The 20,864-nt window shown below is 36.6% G+C and overlaps 1 protein-coding gene across 1 annotated transcript in view; it reads left to right on the forward strand.

Moving 5' to 3' along the window:
* The first annotated feature begins 9,500 nt into the window (after window positions 1-9,500).
* SCN7A (sodium voltage-gated channel alpha subunit 7) overlaps window positions 9,501-20,864 on the forward strand; it is a 105,089-nt gene continuing 93,725 nt past the window's right edge. The window contains exon 1 of the mRNA XM_077883430.1: window positions 9,501-9,647. Coding sequence (XP_077739556.1) covers window positions 9,608-9,647 — 40 coding nt within the window. The 5' untranslated portion in view covers window positions 9,501-9,607. The remainder of the gene's footprint in view (window positions 9,648-20,864) is intronic.

The following is a 20,864-nucleotide window of genomic DNA, read 5'->3' on the forward strand; positions in this document are numbered from 1 at the left end:
AGCGGCCCCTGCAGAGGGCGCCAGCCTGCGCCGAGCTGGGGCTCAACCTCGGTCGTGCTATTCCCGCCAATCACGTGGCGGGCGTGGAGACCTGCTTTATGCGCAGACGCAGGCGCAGGCGCAGATGCAGACGTCTGAGCACCTGCGCCGCTGCAGGTAGGTGCTTCAGCCTTCTTACCTGGCGTTCTTTCCCTCCGCCAAGTACGGTCGCTGGGGTAAAAGATTGCTTTCGCACGGGGGTTTTCGTTCACGCTAGAAGATGACATTTAGGTTTGCTACCAGTTCCCCGACACCCAAAGTGATGTGGCAAAGGGGATGCAGGAGGGCGCGGCAAACTCCGCGGACCGGAATACAGGGAAGGCGAGAGCGTCCGGGCTCGGGAAGACTCGTGTTTGGCGCTGACGTCACAGCCCAGGACGGTGCGCTGGACGCTCTGGTTCTGGAGACGTACGTTCTAAGTCCTGGACCTTCCTGAAGACGGCCACGTGCGTCATCGACTGAGCATCGAAGGAGGACTTTGGGTTCAGGCATCGTCCCTGGGCGTGTTCTGGAAGCAGAAGTGCTCCTCGTTGGGTCTGTGATCCGTCCGTCGGAAGGTTTCCCACCGCAGTACGCCCTGGGATGCTCGACCCTGTGAGCCTTGCAAAGGGCGGTGAAGACGTTGGAAGCGGGGTTCACCTGAGTGAAAGAATTCACCTTCGGTCAGAAAAATCTACACACGTAATTCTAAAATACTTTGAAAAATGTGCCTTGGCTGGTCAATGTATTCTCGAAAATAAAGGTGGGGTAAGATTTTATCACTTGCCTCAGAGACCGTTCATGAAGAGCTTCAACAAATCTTCCGAAATCATCGCCGTTCGCTTCAGCGTTGGGAGCATTGCAAGACAGTAACCAGCAGATGTCAGAATAACATTAAAAAACGACAAATGTGAACCCCGGTTTGAGTGGGAGATCGGGCTCCTACACTGCTTTCCATGGCCGGATGTCAGTGTTAGTAAAGGAATCTGTGATTTACCGAAGAGCTCTGTTAATATTCATACTAAAACAGGTTGCATTTCTCTGCCTGTTGATTTACAGGAAGTAGATCAGTTTGATCCATTTGCTGCTCTAAAAATCTCCGATCTGTCATGCATTGGATAACATTTCCACTGAAGAAGAAGGAAGGAGAATGAAGCTGAATCTGATATCAAAGATAAAATCAGAGGTTATGACCTTTCTAGCTCCCTAAGTGGAAGTTTTCAGTTTCTTGAAAATCTGGGCAAGTCCTGAAAAGGTTAAGTCCTAAAGAAGGATAATTTACAAAAAGACAGGCAGTCTGGGTGGCTCAGCCATTTAGCACCGCCTTCAGTCCAGGGTGTGACCCTGAAGACCTGGGATTGAGTCCCACGTCGGGCGCCCTGCATGGAGCCTGCTTCTCCCTCTGCCTGTGTCTCTGCCTCTCTCTGTGTGTCTCTCATGAATAAAAAAATAAAATATTTTTTAAAAAACTTACAAAAAGACTTCTAAAGATAACAGTTTCCCCCAAACCAATGTGGGTATCTTCAATCTAAAATCAAATACATCAATCTAAATCGAATATTTCAAAAGCCATTTGATAAATATGGCAGGACCATGTATACAACTCAATGCTCAAAGACAAATTTCCTTTTTTTGAGAAATAATTATGTTGAAAATACTCCTGAGACAACCAAAGGAGAGTGTCAAGATTCCTGGAAGGAGCAATAATGGAACGGATAAGTGGATTGCAGATAAATTTGTAAAATTTCATATTTTACAGTGATAACTCTACGATTTCTGAAATGAACACTCAACTCTACCAGTTGCTATAGGTAGAGATAAGTGAGCAGTAATATGCCTGAGATTTTAATCTAACCCCAACGGATACCTTCATATTTCTGGAACGAATATTCTAGGTGAATGAGGACTTTGTCCTTAGGTCTTTGACAATTATACCTAAAGTGTGTATACAGTTACTTCCTAATTTTGCTTAACTAATATATTTATTAGTCAGGCTACACTTCTAAAAATCATTTTAAACTGGGCATCTAAATTTAGGAAAACTTCAAAAGATATGAGTTACTATATTAAAATATTAGAACTTACTAGACTGTCTTTTACAACTATTGCAATTGTAGCTCCCAACTTCTTCCCTCAGAAACAACTGGATTGATCCCTTTAAAGAAACAGCTTAGAAAAAAGTAGCTAACTTCACCAACATAAAACTGTTGTGTTTGTCAAAACACTTGGACTTTCTATATCTAGGTACTTTAATTTTAAAGGTTTTGTTTCTTTCATGTTTGATTTTGTGCAATAGATTTTTTTTTTTGAAGAGTTTATTCATTCATGAAAGAGAGAGAGAGAGCGCAGAGACACAGGCAGAGGGAGAAGCAGGCTCCATGCAGGGAGCCTGATGTGGACTCGATCCTAGGACTCCAGGATCATGCCCTGGGCTGAAGGCGGCGCTAACCACTGAGAAACCAGAGCCACCCTGTACAATAGATTTTGAAGTAACCAATCTCTTTTGCCTGGTTTTATAGCCAGTCTAAACAAAACAAATGTTCTGTTTTACATTTTTTTTTCTGAGAAACATTGAGAAGCAAACTATTGGGCTAGTGCTTTCCATGACTTAAGAAAATTGCCCTTCCTTTGCATTTCCTTTAACATTGTTTTCTCTATAGTTACACAGTCTTTTTTCTTTTATCTTTTGGTTACATAGAACAAACTAATGCAGGCAACACACTAAAATGCCCTGGATTTCTTTCTCTGCCATTTTTTTAGAGAAGTATTATAATTGTTAAAAAAAAATACCACTTAAAATTTTGTTTAAATTCAATTTGCCAACATATATAGTATAACACCCAGGGCTCATCTCATCACATGCCCCCCTTAATGACCATCACCCAGTTACCCTATCCCCCCCGACCTACCCTTCTGCAACCCTTTGTTGTTTCCCAGAGTTAGGAGTCTCTCATAGTTTGTCTTTCTCTCTAATTTTTCCCCACTTGGTTTCCCTCCTTTCTCTTATGGTCCCTTTCAGTATTTCTTACATTCCACATATGAGTGAAACCATATGATCATTGTCTTTCTCCTACTGACTTATTTGACTCAGCACAATACCCTCCACTTCTGTCCACATCGATGTAAATGGTAGGTATTCATCCTTTCTGATGGCTGAGGAATATTCCATCTATATATAGACCACATCTTTATCCAGTCATCTGTTGAAGGACATCGTGGCTCCTTCCACAGTTTGGCGATCGTGGACATTGCTGCTCTGATCATTGGGGTGCAGGTGTCCTGTCATTTGTCCTATCTGTATCTTTGGGGTAAATACCCAGTAATGCAATTTCTGGCTTCATAGGGTAGCTCTATTTTTAGCTTCTTGAGGAATCTCCACACCGTTTTCCAGATTGGCTGCACCAGCTTGCAGTCCCACCAACAGCACAAGAGGGTTCCCCCTTCTCCACATCCTCGCTAACATTTGTTGTTTCCTGTCTTTTTAATTTTAGTCATTCTCACCAGTGTAAAGTGCAAAGATACTACTGTTGATTGTGGTGTATATGTGAGCATCATGAAAATGGCACAGTAAAAAAACAACCTGAATCAGAGTTGATTTGGGAGAAACCAGTGTGCCTTATGAGAAGCATTAAGTGAGATTTTAGCTCCACCTAGTGTCCTGTGGTAAGATCAGATCTTGGAAATGAAAACTAATCAATCCATCAGGCAAGACTCAGATTAGGTGGCTAGTACAAGGCTGGGCACTAACTCAAAGCAGCTACAGTCAAAGGCATGTTGCTTTGAGTTTCTTAGTTGCTGTACTGAAAAACAGCCACGCACGAGAAAAATTCTTAGATCTAAGGAATTTGCCAGAAATTTACAGGGCCAACCAGTACAAATGCTCTTTCATATATCAACTTTAAAAATAAGACGGTTTAAGATGATAGAAACCTTGATTTGCTGAAAGTAACAGTGAGATGGTGATGGAATTCAGGGTGGCAGTAACACCTGGAAATAACAAGTTCACAAGACACATAAGGACAATTTTGCATATGCATGAATAAAGTCATTTTGTGCTTTTCTTCCCTTTTAGTGCAAGTATGTTTTAATATAACCATTTTAAAACTGGATCGAGGGCAGCCCCTGTGGCGCAGCGGTTTAGCGCCCCCTGCAGCCCGGGGTGTGATCCTGGAGACCCTGGATCGAGTCCCACATCAGGCTTGTTGTGTGGAGCCTGTTTCTCCCTCTGCCTGTGTCTCTGCCTCTCTCTCTCTCTCTCTCTCTCTGTGTGTGTGTGTGTGTCTCTATGAATAAATTCAAAAAAATAAAACTGAATCTAGATAACAGACAAAAAATAAATGCAGAGGCTATGTATAATAAAATAAATATATTTGATTACATAACTCTGGCTATATTTGGGAGAGGGGAGAGTTTATCTTTTTTTTTTTTTTTTTTATGATAGTCACACAGAGAGATAGAGAGAGACAGAGATACAGGCAGAGAGAGAAGCAGGCTCCATGCACTGGGAGCCCGACGTGGGATCCGATCCTGGGTCTCCAGGATCGCGCCCTGGGCCAAATGCAGGCGCTAAACCGCTGCGCCACCCAGGGATCCCGAGAGTTTAAATTCACTAAATAGAGAATAATCTTTATTGTGTACCTATAGAACATTTCTAAAAGTTAATCATGCATTTGGCTAAAACGAATATCTTAAATCCAAAAAGTAATGTGTTTATGGATCACATTCTCATAATAAAATAAAAGTAGAAAAATAATTTAAAGTGTTTCCTAGTTTTTAGGAATTAAGAGGCATACCCAACTCTTCTCAACAAAGGAAACAAAAAAATAAAATTATAAACTAAAAAACAATGAAAAGGTTTATAACAAAACCTATGGGATCTAGAAAAAGCAAGATTGGGAAAAATTTTACCCTCAAAATACTCCATTATTCATGAACAAAGATGAAAAATAAAGGTATTAGTATTTATCTGAGCTATTAGAAAAAGAATAACAATCTCAAATGAGAAAAGAGAATTAGGATATAAGGAATCAATTTGCTTAAAAATGTTTTATTTAGAAACAGTAATATAAAATGAAAATATGCCTATTTGTGTCTGGTCAAAGAAGCCAAATGCAGCATTATTTCAGTCATCCCAGCAGAGTTTTCAAAGTCTGCCCCCATAAACCCAAATCAGAGGCAATTTAACATTGTTAATCAATACCTTTTTCAAAGTGTATCAATACTCCATCTCATTTTGAATTGCCATAAGAGCTTCTGGCCATCCAACTTGGGCCCATTTAATATTTCACATATTCCTGCACAGAAGTTAGGAGTAATTGCCCAGTTTTTTCTCTGTAGGGCCCAGAAGTAAATACTTTAGGTTTTGTGAGCTGGATTATGTCTGGTATCTATCGCAACTACTTAACTTTGCCATTGTTGCTCAAAACCAGCCTTAAAAAAACATTTGGATGAATAAATATGGCTGTGCTCCAATACAAATTTATTTGTAAGGAGATTTGGGGATGAATTTGGTCTATGGACTGTGTTTGCTGACCCTACGTTGGTGAGAGTGATTAGGCATTACTGATCTATATATGACTATATAAGCAAGTTCACTTCAAAACAAAAAATAGCGACGCCTAGGTGGCTCAGTCAGGTAAGTAGCTGCCTTTAGTCAGGTAAGTGGCTGCCTTCGGGTCAGGTCATGATCACAAGGTCTTGGGATAGAGCCCTGTGTCGGGCTCCCTGCTCAGGAGTCAGTCTGTTTCCCTCTCCCTCTGCCCCTCCATCTTCTTGTGCATGCTCTCTCTTTCTCTCTCTCAAATAAGTAAATAAAATCTTTGAAAAAAATAGAAAAACATATCCATTTGAGAATGATAATAAAGACAATAATAAAATAATAATGATTACAATTACTATTATAACTCTCACTTTGGTGGGGTTTTTCTACAGATTAAGCACGTTATACAGTGTTTCATTTTTTTAATGAAGTGTAATTTCTCACTTAAATATCCACATCAACCCTATGAAGTAGATATTGGTATCACTGTCCTTTTACAGATGGAGAAACTGAGGTTTTGCCACTTAAGATATCTGCCCAGTGCTCTAAGTGAAAGGTGGCAGTTTGAGATTTAAAGTCATGTCTGCTGAGTCCAAGTTCTAAACAGCTCCACAGCAGTACTTGGAATCATGGTGCCATATACCCAGCACATGAAGGTGTCTTTCCTGGGTTCAGGAAGCTATTGCTATGTACATGTCCATATATTTCTGTAGGCACTTCCACTCCATTTCCCAAGAAGCAATACTTCATCCCAACCTCCCTTCTGACCTTGTTCTAGCATTGAGTTCTCCCTAATGGTGGAAGAACTGAGCATTCCAATTAAGAGTTAGCCATTCCCTGAGTCACACAATCATCAGGTTAGGATCAAGGCTTATAAATTAGGCAGCATGGATCCACTCTCTCTTGTCCTTTTGGAGTGAGTTGTGTCCAAGCACAGCAAGTGCTTGCTTCTATAAATTCCATGGAATAAGCTGAAGAAGCAGAGCTTCTTTTAGGTTCAGCTTGTCCACCTGCAATGTGATGGACAGATCAAAGACTTGAGGTTCAAAATAAATTTCTAGGCTCAAAATAAAGTAGAAATACCCTGCCAAATTCTTCAATCCAGCTTTACTAGGAAAAATTCTGAGCCTGTTTTAGTACTTACTGGGTCCTTGTCTGACTTTAATTGATTAAGTTCCCTAGGATGGGAAGAGTGAATGATTAGGCTCACTCAAACCTCATGACTATGGGAACCATAGAAATTATAATAAATGCCTGAGGTTGCTTTAGAGTCCACATTGTTTCTGGAATGTTATTATCTGCCTAGAGTATACCCAAAGGCAGAGTAACTCTAAAAACTGTTGAATTCCCCTCCATTTGACAACTCTTTAAGAGAATTTATTTAACAGTTGCCTATCATGAAGTTAATGGAAGACTAACAAATTACAGTCTGATCATGAAATGGGCTGGAACTGAATCTAATGAGACAAGATGAAATTGCAGAAGACTGGAATGAATTAGAAGGGTCAATGGTAGTCACCACTTAAGTGAACTGTTTGGTATGATGAAGTTCAACTATGATGTGATGGTTAAGGACTTTAAGGAAAGAGTAGTTACCAATTCTTCTGTATTCATGGAATTCAAATGTTTGTCTTTCTGTAAGAAGAATGTAATTCAGGCACAAAGATACATTCTTTAACTGAAAAATAGTGAGCCAGGCCAATAAATTACTGAGGAAAAACCTTATTTGTTTACAACATTTTAAGTAGCTCCTTTTAGATTCTAGATTCTAGAAATCTTGCTGAAGTCTGTGGCTTGGGACAGTCATCAGAACTTTACTTTCACGCAATCAGGCAGAAATACAGATTCTCTTGGCATCATTTAGTGAGATCACAGCCTGTCAGCTTGCACTCTGCAGCTACTAGGAAAGCAAAACTTTGGGATGTGAGAATTCTCCCTGGGTAATTGTAAGAGAGGTGAGAGGAATGTCTGTCACATAAAAGGATTTTTTTCTTAAGTTTGAGGATTAAAACTTGTTAATCACACAGCATTTAACAAGCACAGTCAGAAGATAGTTTGGAATTATTCCTGGTTGATCTACATAGGTTCAGTAATAACATATAAAGAAAGGGTTTTTTAAGGGAAAAAAAAAAAAAAACTGTTGTTTTTGAATATAAAATTGTACCAAAAATAATTAAATTAAATTAAACCAAGACACGAATCCTTTCCACTATTATTTAAATATATATTTAATCATCCTTGGAAAAGTTCTAACCAGTAGATAGATTATGATGTAAAAATGTTGGGGTTCAGAGCAAACGATCAAGAAAGAATTCTTAGGGTGTCTTTGGTACCAAAAGGGTGGGGTTTTTTTAAAGCATGGGGACAAGATCTGTGGGCAGAAAGAGCTGCACCGGGGTTGTAAGGAGTGGCTGATTATATACTTTCAAGTTGGGAGTGAGTTAGGGATACTGTAAGTCTGAGGAATTTGGAAGCAAGCTGTTGTTAGAAAAAGGTCATTTACTACTGTCTAGGAAGACCTAATTTATGAGACCCTACAGATGTATATCAGTGGGTCATATACTTGGAGGATGATTGCTAACACGTATCTTGGCGGGGTAGAGATAAAGGAAGTTTCCAAAGGAATTTTTATATGTTAAAAGAGACTCACAGGATCCTGGAGATCAGACTAATGTTAAACCAAGGTTGCCTTTTGCCCTTACCAAGGTATTTTTTTTTTTTTAAAGATTTTATTTATTTTTGAGAGAGAGCTAGCTTGTAGAAAGCACAGGAGATAGAAAGCACGAAGGGGGGGAAGGGCAGAGACAGACTGAGAAGTAGACTCCCACCCAGCCAGGAGCTGGAAATGAGTCTTCACCCCAGGACTCCAAGGTCATAATCTGAGCTAATGCTTACCCCACTGAGCTACCTATGCACCCCACCCTTAGCAAAGTATTAACATGGGAACAGTTGAGTTCGTAAAGGAAGATCAGTCGGCCTGTTTCAAGGCCGTGTCAATGGGCTGTAGGTTATAAAGAAATTTAACTTTTTTTCTTTTGATTTTGTTCCCCACATCAGATTAGATGTACAACAAATAAAAAAAGATAAATATCTATTAATTAGATACAGAAGTGAAATTAAATTTTAGATTATGAGTAAATTAATAGAAGAGTGTATTCTGGTAGAAAGTATACAATTTGATATGTGAATTGTAGTTTAGAGTATGGATTAAAAGGAAGTAATTAACAGAGAGAAAATGTAAACATTGCTTCTAATTTGCTAGAAAAGTTTGAACAATATAATTCCAGAATGCCTTTTAGGTAGTGAAATTTGTATATCAAACTGTTACATGCTTGGATTTATATCATTAACTCTCAGGAGCTATTGTGTTTTTTTTCCTCTAATCAAAACAACAGCATAAAATATTTGGTACATCATAAATTAAGCACATATCTAAATCAATGTCTACAGGTATTTACATTTACATTGCCTTTTTGCCCTTCACCCTTCTCCCATTATCAATCTTTTCCTCCTCCACGGGTAATCTAATTTTGAAAAGCTAGGATGTATTGAAGCCACGTAAAGCATTCTCAAAACAAAACAAGACTGTATTTCTTTGGAATATTCCCAAAATTGCTTTTTTTCTCTGTCCTCAGCAATAGTAAAATAATTAACTCTGTAAGGTGAAACAATACTAGTTCTTTGTTCCTTTGCCAATCTTAAAAGCACAACGTTATAGTCATACCATGGAGGTATTAAATTCCTATTGTTATTGTAACAAATATCACAAACATAGTGGCTTAGAACAACACAAATTCGCTATCTTAGTGTATGGAGGTCAGAAGTCCTAAAATCAAGGTGTCAGAGGACTGCATTCTTTTTGGAGACTAGAGAAAAATCTGTTTCCATGTCTTTTCCAGCATCTGGAGGCCTCCTGGATTCTTGGGTGCATGACCTTTTCTTTCATCTTTGAAGCTATGTCTGATTCTGACATTTCGTCTCCTTCTTATAAGGACCCTTGTGATTACATTGGATCCACTCAGATAATCCAGTATAGTCTCTCAGCACAAGATGTTTAACTTAATCACATCGACAAAGTCCCTTTTGCAAGGTAAGGTAACATACTTAATAGGTTTTGAGGACTGGGCTGTGGATATCTTTTGCAGAGGGGGAGGATGTTATTCTGTCTGCTATAGTAGCATTTAGAAACTTGAGTCTAAATTTAATGTGGCCTAGGAAAGAGAAAATAATAGAGATGAAAAAAGAGAAAAGCCCTGTTGGAAACAGTTTAACTTCCTTTCTTACCGCTAAAAGTATAACGAAAGAGGTGAATGTGATTTCCATGGGATATTAAATGGGAAATAAGTCCTTTTAAGGCAGAAGCTGGCCTTTTTCGGAGAGTAATTATGTAATTATTTTAATCTGTTTTATGAGATTTTAAACAATGTATAGATGTAAATTGCCTTGCCTTTCCAATTATCTGCTTTATCTATCCTTCAACAAATGTGTAAATAGACATTAGAGAAGAAGTAGAAAAAGGAGATGCCTGGGTGGCTCAGTGGTTGGGCACCTGCCTTAGGCTCAGGGCGTGATTCTGGGATGCCTGGATTGGGTCCTGCATCGGGTTCCCTGCATGGAGTCTGCTTCTCCCTCTGCCTGTGTCTCTGCTTCTCTCTCTCTCTCTGTGTGTTTCTCATGAATAAATAAATAAAATCTTTTTTTAAAAAAAGAAAGGAGTTAGAAAAAGAACTTCACATTTAAGAATTTTGTAAAAGGTGTCTATCTGACCAGCGACATTATATTCTAGTCCCAGCCCCAACACTTCACATATAAATTATTATGTATCACATTACTAGTGTTTTTTCAAAGCTGTCCCTTACAATCTATCCTAAATATTATTCTTAACGCATGTTGCTTAGCGATCACTGGTTTTTCAATACATTGAATCATACCACTTAATGGAGCAATTCATTAATTAGTTCTTTCATTCATTAATTTATTCTACTGATATTTTATTGGCTATTTTCTAGAGTTTGTGCTAGAGTTTGTGCTAGAAGTGTGTAACAAGCACAAAAAAATTTAAGCACATGCGTTTTCACCACCTTTTCCAGGCTCGCCACCACTGAGAATTGTTGTTGCTTTAGGGAGATAGTAGCATACTGGTTATTGATGAAGATCATAGATAGTAGATTCAGACTTTCTAGGTTCAGACAAGGGCTCAACCATTCTCATTTTTCTGATCTTGACAAATTATTAACTCATAACTTATTAACTCATATTTTATTTTTTTATTTTATTTTATTTTTTAACTCATATTTTAATGAGGAATTCTCATTTTAGAGAATTGTTTTAGACCTTATCTAATGGCTTTTTTGAAGTTTAAATAAGCCAATCTATGGTAAAGTTCTGAAACCAGTGCTTGACACATTGCAAAGCCCTCAAAAGATGTTAACCATTATTACTTCCCTTTCCTCACTTATTTCTATAAGGAATATCTCCGAACCAAAGAGGCTGATGCTTATTCTAATAGTGAGTAGAATGAAAAACTGGAGAAGAGAGGGTGGTAAGATTTGCTTTGGCTAGAGCACAGGATTTCTCTTGGGACAAAATAGAAGAAAGAAAAGAAACGGAATTGGCCAAGAAGTGTAAGAAATACTGAAAGCGAAAAAAAAAAAAAAAAAGGAAATGATTTTTAAGAACATACCTTAGTAAGATACTAAGCTTTTGGAAATTTTAAGAAGATATAATAGGAACTAAAATTGCTTTTATTTATTTTAAGTTGCCAGATCATGTTTTCATTCATTAATTCATTCAACGAATTATTAATGGAGCTAAAACTATGTGTCGTATCTTGGGCTAAGTGCCTATGATTGTTATGAAGAAGAAAAAAACTAGGGCTCTGTCTGCATTTAGCTTTTGTTCAGGGAAATGACAAACCTTGACTGAATAATCAGACACAGAAATGTTAAATTATTAATGTTGCAATTGCTGTAATTGTAAAAATAGGGGAGTTTGATCCACTCAGGATGGTCAACAAAGGTTTATCTGAAGGATGATTAAGGGAGTGAGCCTAGCCTGTTCTAGGAACAGAAAGAAGCAGCGTGGCTGGGGTGCATTCGGTGAGTGCTTGGAGTGAAAGGAAAAGAGACATAGAAAGATGTCAGACCATAAAGGGGCATGTGAGTCTTTCTGTGTGTGTGTGTGTGTGTGTGTGTGTTTCCATGTGAATCTTAATAAAGATTTTGGTTTTTGTCTTTAGGAGAAATGGGCTGATGTAATCAGTTTCATATTGTGAAAGGATTTTTCTTCAGAGACTGCTTGGAATAAAAGATACATAGACAGACCAGTGGAAGGCCATTGCATTCATAACGAGGAGAGCTGAGAGTGCCTAGGATAGGACAGTGATGAGTGATGTCATACCGGTGGATGAGTTTATGGAATTAAAAGCTGTATAAGAGTGAATCAACAAGTTTCACTAATAATGACAGAATGGGTGTGAGGTTCAAGGAGAAAGAAGTGTGACAGATGACTTGTAATTTTCTGGCTTGACTAACTAGTTAGATAGATAGCAGCTGCATTCCTGGGAAGGCTGGAGGAGACTAGAAATTGTGTTGGATTTATTTTTGACTCTGAAAAATCTGTCCTCAAAATGAAAATAGGGTTTATCTAGAATTAAAATCATCACCCTGGAAATGAGCCAAGAGTAGTGATGAACTATGAACATGTGATATTGAAATTTACTGTTGAAAGACATGCAAATGAACTAGACAAATTGTATTTTGGGGGAAAAGGTATTAATCAAGGCAGAAGATATAAAATATTCTGTTCAATGTTTTGTTTTGTTTTATAGAGTTATTTTAGTTTCAGGTGTACAATATAATGATTCAACAATTCTGTACATTTCTCAGTGCTCATCAAGATAAGTGTACTATTGATTTCCTTTATCTATTTCACCCATCATTCCACCCACCTGCCTCTGGCAACCACCAGTTTTTTCTCTGTATTTGAGTCCAGTTTTTTGTTGCTGTCCTTTTTTCTTTCTTTATTATTTTGTTTTTTTTTCTTAAATTCTGCATATGAGTGAAATGACATGGTAATCGTCTTTTACTTATTTCACTCGGCATTGTACGCTCTAGATATAGCCATGTTGTTGCAAATGGAAAATTTTCATTTTTTTTATGGCTGAGTAATATTTCAGTGTGTGTGTGTGTGTGTGTGTGTGTGTTGTTTGTGTGTATTTATATCTCACATCTTCTTTATGCATTAATCAATAAATGGGCACTTGGGTTGCTTTCATATCTTGGCTATTGTGATATGCTGCAGTTGTTGTGCCCAAGATTGCAAATCCGAGAAACCACCAAGGAGCCGACACCGATGCAAGCACACGAGGGTTTATTAGCAAGCTTGAGCTTGGGTCCAAGTATACCCATCACAGCGGAGCAGGGACTTGGACCCCAAAGTGGGTTACAGCTGGGTTTTTTATGGGCTGGTCTAGGGAATTTTAAGAAGGGGTGGAAGAATTTCTCAAGTTCTGTTTACATTCTGATATGGGTCTTTCAAGGGCATTGAGCTCTGTTCTGCTTGGGCTCTGTTGTCTTTCTGATATGGGATTCCCTGCCGAGGACATTCTGCAGTTTTTCCTGTAAAGTTCAGCTCTTATTCACAGGGGCCTAAGATGGCTGTACGTGTGCTAACGCTTAACTTGAGGTGGAATGGCCTTATTTTTTCTCGGCCTCCACAGCAATAAACATAGGAGCGCATATATCTTTTTGAATTAGTGTTTTTGTTTCCTTTGGGTAAAAACCCAGTAGTGGAATTACTGGATTATATGACAATTCTATTTTTAACTGTTTGAGGAAACTGTATACTGTTTTCCATAGTGGCTGCACTAATTTCCATTCCCACCAACAATGCATGAGGATCCTTTTTTCTCCACATTCTTGCAACACTGATTATTTCTTGTGTTTTTTATCTTAGCCTTTCTGACAGATGTTAAATGATATCTCACTATAATTTTGGTATTCATTTCCCTGATAATTAGTGATGTTGAACATCTTTCATTATATCTGCTATCAATCTGTATGTCTTCTTTGGGAAAATGTCCATTTGGGTCCTCTGTCCATTTTTTAAATAGGACGTTTTTGTTTTTGAGTTGTATGCTTTTATCTGTTTTGAATAACAGCCCCTTATCGGATCCATCACTTGCACATATCTTCTCCCATTTGGAGGTTTATCTTTTTGTTTTGTTGATGGTTTCCTTTGCCATGCAAAAGTTTTTTATTTTGATGTAGTCCCAGTAGTTTACTATTGCTTTTGTTTCCTTTGCCTCAAGAGACATATCTAGGAAAATGTTTTTATGTCAGAGTTTAATGCCTATGTTTTCTTCTAGAAATTTTATGGTTTCAGATCTTCCTTGTAGGTCTTTAATCCATTTTGAGTTTATTTTTGTGCCTGGTTTAAGACAGTCGTCCAGTTTCATCCTTTTGCATGTAGCTGTCCAGTTTTCCCAGCACCATTTATTGAAAAGACTGTCTTTTTCCCATTGTATATTCTTGCCTTCTTTGTCATAGATTAATTAACCATAAATGCCTGGGTTTATTTTGGACTCTATTCTGTCCTATTGATCTATGTGTCTGTTTTTGTGCCAGAACTATACTATTTTGATTACTACAGCTTTGTAGTGTATCTTGAAATCTGGGATTGTGATAACTCCAGTTTTGTTCTTTTTCAAGATTGCTTTGGCTATTCAGGATTGTTTTTGTGGTTTCATACAAATTTTAGGATAATTTGCTCTAGTTCTGTGAAAAATGCTGTTGGTATTTTGATAGAGATTGCATTAAATCTGTAGATTGCTTTGGGTAATATGGGCATTTTAATAATATTAATTATTCCAATATGTGATGTTCTTTTTTATTTGTTTGAGTTTATTAAATAGAGAAAACTAAGGAGACTTCTTTGTAAAATTTGAAACTATGCCGCATTTTTCACCCAACTTGCACGGAAACCCAATTTCTTAAACTTTAGGAGCTTTTCTTCACTGAAAAGAGATGTCAATATTAGACATGCCTGGATGAATTTAAAGCCTTTGTACTGCCCTGCTGGCTAGAGCTTCAGACTTGGCTGCTGCTATAAAATTTGAAGATAGTAAGCATTGTTTTTACCAGAGACTGAAGAAATTTGTAGGTAATTCTGTGCAAAGAAGAGTAGAAAAGGAATTTGGGTTTAAAGAATACTAAGCTTTTGTTATAGAAGAGAGACAGAAAGCATTGAAGAAGCACAAAAATACTGCCAATTGCTAAAGGTCTGTAGGATCAGGCATGGTTAGACAATGTTTCAGCAGAAAATGCCCTCATTATACTAGAGGTAGTGGAGTAACTTGGATTCATATGCAGAATTCATAACAGTTAATTAAACAATAAGGGTACAAAATAATCTGCCTGTGTTTTTATTTTATTTTTTTATTTTTTTATTTTATTTTATTTTATTTTTGCCTGTAATTTTAAAGAGAATAAACTCGTACTCTGAATAAAACATCAAGGACCCAGTATTGTCACGGATCAATATAAATTGAACCAAGACATGGAGGAATCTTTCTTCAAAAAGAACTCTGTCTTGATCACACACACAGCACACATCCTGGTTACTTAGTAAAGTCGGTGAAGAATGAAGAAAGAAAGAAGGAGAATTGTGGCAGGATTCTAGGACGAAGAAAAAAGGAGCAGAGATTTGAATAATGTAAGTGTCATGCAGGCAAGCTTCAGCTTCTTGAAGATACCACAAGTCCCTGTTGGGTGATCCTTATCTCTAGAATCACCGCAGCAAACCCTAGAGGAGAGCTTAAGAGAGCATTACTCACAATTTTTATTTTTCTGAAATCAAAGTTGGTTACAAGATGGATTACTATGATTATGTAAGGACACATGTCCTTGAGTTCCACAGAGCTCTCCTCAAAAAATTAATGATTTAGTTATGAATCTGCTGAGTAAACAGGCACATTTCAATATACCCACATGAGTATTTGATAAGATACATGAATATTGTGTTGTGAGCACAGAGAGAAATTCACCCTGTCTGGGCAACCTACAGAAGTTAGCCCAGAGGAAAATTGAAACTAGATTTTTATTTAATGTTACTATATGTGTTGATATGATATATATATCAACATATCTATAGAAGAGAACATATGTAAGTGTACATTTCAGTTAATTTTCATGACATGGATATAGCACCATGCAACCAACCATGCAACCAACACACAGATGAAAATATAGAAAATAGCGAGTACCCAAGAAATTCCCTCTGTACTTTCTGACTACCACCTTGCCCAAAAGAAAACACTATCCTGATTTTTATCACCATAAATTATCTTTTTCTGATTACAGTAGTACCTTATAGAAATAGAATTCTAAAGCATGTGCTCTTTTGTATATATCTTCTTTGGCTGGATGTTATGATTTTGAGGTTCATCCAGATTATTATATGTAGCAGTAATTTGAATATACCATTATTTATGTGTCCATTTGTACTATCCCAAAGAGTAAAATATTAATTTAAGATGGATTCAATAAATCTAGGATCCATTGTGTAATCTCTGGAAAATTCATCCCTCCTCCTTTGAAAATAGTAACACAATCTATAGGGAAGTTAATATAAGGGAAAATAGAAATATTTAAAAATGTATTTTATTCTTATTAAGTCAAGAAAGAAGAAAAAGGAAATAAAAACAAAAGGGGAAACTGGGGGAAAAGTAAGATAATAGATGTAGATTCAAATATACCAGTGATAACATTTAGAGATGAATATTTTAGTCTGGATGAAAATAGACCTAACTTTTTTCTAATTACAATAAACATACTTTAAATATCAGAAAGATTGTAGTGCCTGGGTGGCTCAGTTAGTTAATCATCTGCCTATGGCTCAGGCCACAATCCTGGAGTCCTGGGATTAAGCCTCACATAGGGCTCCCTGCTCCTTGGGGAGTTTGCTTCTTCCCGCACTTGTGCGCTCATGCACTCTCTCAAATAAATAAATAAAATGTTAAGAAAAAAAAAATATATATATGGGTGCCTGAGTGGCTCAGTCAATTAAGTGTCCGACTGTTGATTTTAAGCATAAGACTCTGACTCTGGGTGGCTCAGGTCAGGATCTCAGGGTCCTAGGATTCAGTCCTGTGTGGGGCTTCGCACTCAGCAAGGAGTCTGCTTGTCCCTCTCCCCCTACTTCTTCTTCTGCTCTTCCCCCCTCTTGCTTGCTTTCTCTCTCAAATAAATTTAAATCATTTTTAAAAAGAAGGATTGAAAGTAAAAGGATACAAAAGGATATGCCATACAGTATTAACCAAAAGAAAGAATATGTAACTTTACTAAAATCAAACAAAAATACTTTATAACAAGAAGCATCAGTAGAAATAAGATGGCATTTTGTAATGAGAAAAGGCTGAATCTACTGGGAAGATATCATAATATTATATCTTTGTGTATCCAAAATCTAGCTTTTGAATGTAGAAAGCACTGGGTGTTATTCTGTATGTTAGTAAATTGAACACCAATAAAAAAAATAAAAAAAAAAAAAAAAATAAAAAAATAAAAAAAAAAATAAAAGCTATTAGCACCTACAAAAAAAAAAAAAAATGAATGTAGAAAGCAAATGACGACAAAATTTTACAAAAAATACATCCACATTTATTGTAGAAAATTTTTCCAAACCTCTTTCAGTAACTCATAAAAGAAGGCAACAAAAAAATCAGAAAATATGTAAAATATTTGAACAACACTATTAACAAAAATGACTAACATATAGAACATTTACCCATTTACAATAGAATACACTTTTTCCCCAAGGGTACATGAACCATTTAAGAAAATAGCCCAGGGCCTTGGACCATAAAGCTCAAAGTTTGAAAATCATACAGAATATTTATCTGACCACAGTGGAATTAAGCTAGTGGCAAATAACAAAGCAAACAAAAAGGAAATCTCTCTTTAGCAATTAAATAATGCACTTCTAAATAGCCCAAGGACAAATTGTCAAATAAGATAATATTTTGAGCTAAATGAAAATGAAAAAGAAAACTTATAGAATGCAGCTAAAGCAGCACTAAATAAAATGTATAGACTTAAATGCATATTGTGGAAAAGAAGAAAGCTTAAACATTAATCACTGAGGAATCCATCTAAAGAAGCTAAGAAAATACCAACAAATCAAAATAAAACAGAAGAAAATAAACAATAAAGATATCATGTATAAACAATAGAAAACAAATGAATGAGAGAAGCCAATAAAACCAAATTTAGTTTTTTAAAAGACTTAAAACTTTGAAAAAAAAACTTTGAAAACTAAAAAAACTTGAAAAACTAAATAACAAAAATGATCAAGAAAAAAAGGAAACTATCAATCAAATTAAATTAAAAATGGAAAAAAAAGAAAAAAAAACAAATTAAATTAAAAATGGGATATACATATTCTACAAGTATACAAAGATAAGAGAGAGTATAATGGACAACTCTATTCCAATAAGTTAAGTATTTAAAGAAATGGACTAGTTTCTTAAAATATATTTTTTCAATATGTCATAGGAAGAAGTGGGAAATGTGAATAGTTCTGTACCAATTTAAGAAATTGAATATGGCATTAAAGCCATCATTTCACGTGTGAACTTTTTGATACATATACATAAACTCCTTCAGAAAATAGAAAAATATAGAAAATAGAAAAACTATTTGAATCCTTTTATGAGGTCAGCATGACCACAGACCTAATATCTGACAAAGTTAATCATAAGAAAGATAAATTGTAAAAAAAAAAAAAAAAAAAAAAGAAAGATAAATTGTATGCCAATGTCTCTCAAAATCATAGGTGCAAAAACTCTAAACAAAATACTAACAAATCAAATCTAATAATATGTAAAAAGGATAATATGCCATTATAAAATTTTATCTTCAAGGACATAAAGGTAGTATGACATTAGTAAAGATTAGTAATGTAGTTTATTCCAAACTCCCTTTTCCAAGCCAGGGTTCCTTTTCTTAGGAATTCGGAACCATTTGCTTCTTTGCCTCTTTATTTTCCCAACTTCATTTTTTAATATTATATTTTCCTCTTCCTTGCCTTTTATAAGTCTTCATGGTCTTAAATTGGGATGCCTGTCAACCACAATTCCAAATCTCCTAGAAATATTCAGGCAGCCTTGAGTTGGGCATACAGTGTTGCACATACAACCCTTAATGGAGAATTTCTGAATTCCCTAACACAGGCTTCCGTGGTGAAGTATATTTCATATGGCTTTCCATGCCTTCCTCCAGTGGGAGCTGAATCAATTCCTCTACCCATTGAAATTTACATTAGAACTAAAATTCTTAAATATTGCTCAGCAAGCCACATTGTCTTAGATAGGATTATATAAAAATAGAAAGTGAAGTAAAAGCTTGTTTACCTTATTTTTATTGGTGATTGAAGTACCATGGGAGCTGAGGTGTGAGGTAGTATAGTTACCAAAACAGCTTTTGCTTTGAGTTCTGATTTCTATAAAAGGAAGAACAAATAAATAGGAGTGCTTTACTGACGCAAGCACAGCTTTATAACAAGGATGAATTGTCTTGCTGGATGTTTTCAGAGAAGTAGGATGGAACTACTCATCTCAAATAGTCCAAGCCAGGAGGAATTGAGAGGGAATTCCCTCTGGTTCCCTCTGGACCTCTATCCCTCATCAAAGTTTTCTTCATGGAGTATTACTTTGTCTTCACTTCAAGGTGTCTCACGTAACCATGTCAGCTCCCATCAGGAAGGTAAATCCCTCCACTTGCTGTGTGGAACTTTCTTTGTGTCAGAAGTGGTAGGAGGAACAAGCATGACAAAATTTAGCATTAGGTTTTACTGCAGCAGCTGGGACCAGGTCCACCTAAAGTTATTAGATCTCCAGCAACTGGGACCATAATATTGGTCTAGGAAACATAAATGAGTTTGAAAAGCTGTGGTAGCAATAAGTGGTGCCAGATACAGTCATAAAACCCTGAGTATAGCTGTTAAACTCTAGAAATATATTCCATACTTCTAGTGTTCCCTTTTTAATGGATAGAATTATTTGCTAGTGTTCAGTTTGATACTCAAAAACACTGTTAGTTTGAATCCCTGAGTTTTTGTGAATTCTGAGCCATCACATTTTCAAGATGTGGGACACACATCCTGCCAGAGCATACCAGTTTAATATCCCCAAGTAATTTATCACTGAAGTTCAGAATAGATTAATAAGACCAATGCTAGTAAGCAAGCTTTATCAATACCAATAATTTTACCCAAAAACATTTTTGTCTCATATGTTTATAGTACTTATTGGATCACTTCATCAATTATGTTATAATCTCTTGCATCCTCTATGTACTTCTCAGACATTATAAAACTTGGTGTGATGACTAAAAATGGATTCTGTTTATATGGTTATAAATAATATTCACCATAAAACAAATTTAGAAATAGATTTAGAAAAGAATGAAAGTAGAGAACGGGTGCTTAGAAGTATGGAATAAAAATGACCAATATGCTAATTGGTTTTACAAGTTGTTTAACATTTCTCTTTTACATCCAAGTTATGATGAAACTGGAAATTATATTATTACCATAAGAGATGACTGTTCCCATCTTTCCATTCCTTTTAGCATCTCCATTTAATAGTGTTTAGAAGATGGATTAGAATTTAACTTGTCACTTATGGCTTTTAGTAAAAAGCTTGGAAGGAGTTGCTTTTCAACACTTTCTCCTCAGCAGTCCCAGTGGGCCTGTGAGGAGTAATATGTTCTTCCAACTCTTGGCATAATATTCTAAGAAGATGCCAATGCTTAGCCAAAGCAGTTACATTAGGAAAAGTGAATATCTGGGAGAAGACAGAGCATCCCTAAGGAGTGTGGCTGGTGCTGAGCAGTAATGTGTGGAGGCAGCTCTAAGGGGATGCAGGGTACTGAGTGAAGAAGCTGGCTCCTCTAACTGGTAGAAAACAACTGATGCTCACGTGTACAAAATAACTCCATGATTATATTCATGATTACTGCCAAACCAGTATAGCACAGTACTTTAGTATATCTAAACTTGTGATCTCGGCTAGAGTTAAAATGTGAATCCCTGGACTCCATCCATATCTGCTAGTTTTACAGTCAGTTCCTTAAGATATTTGTATGCAAACTGAAATTTGGGAGCTGTGTTGGCTTGGAATCTAAGGTTTAAGAGATTATCCATGAGGGGTTAAGAACATGGACCCTGGCATAAGTCTACCTGGACTCACTACTTATGTTCAGATGATAATCTAACTTGCCTTAGCCCAGCATATGACTTGTGCTTC

The sequence above is a fragment of the Canis aureus genome, chromosome 34 (assembly GCF_053574225.1).
Source record: "Canis aureus isolate CA01 chromosome 34, VMU_Caureus_v.1.0, whole genome shotgun sequence".
Taxonomy (NCBI): Eukaryota; Metazoa; Chordata; class Mammalia; order Carnivora; family Canidae; genus Canis; species Canis aureus.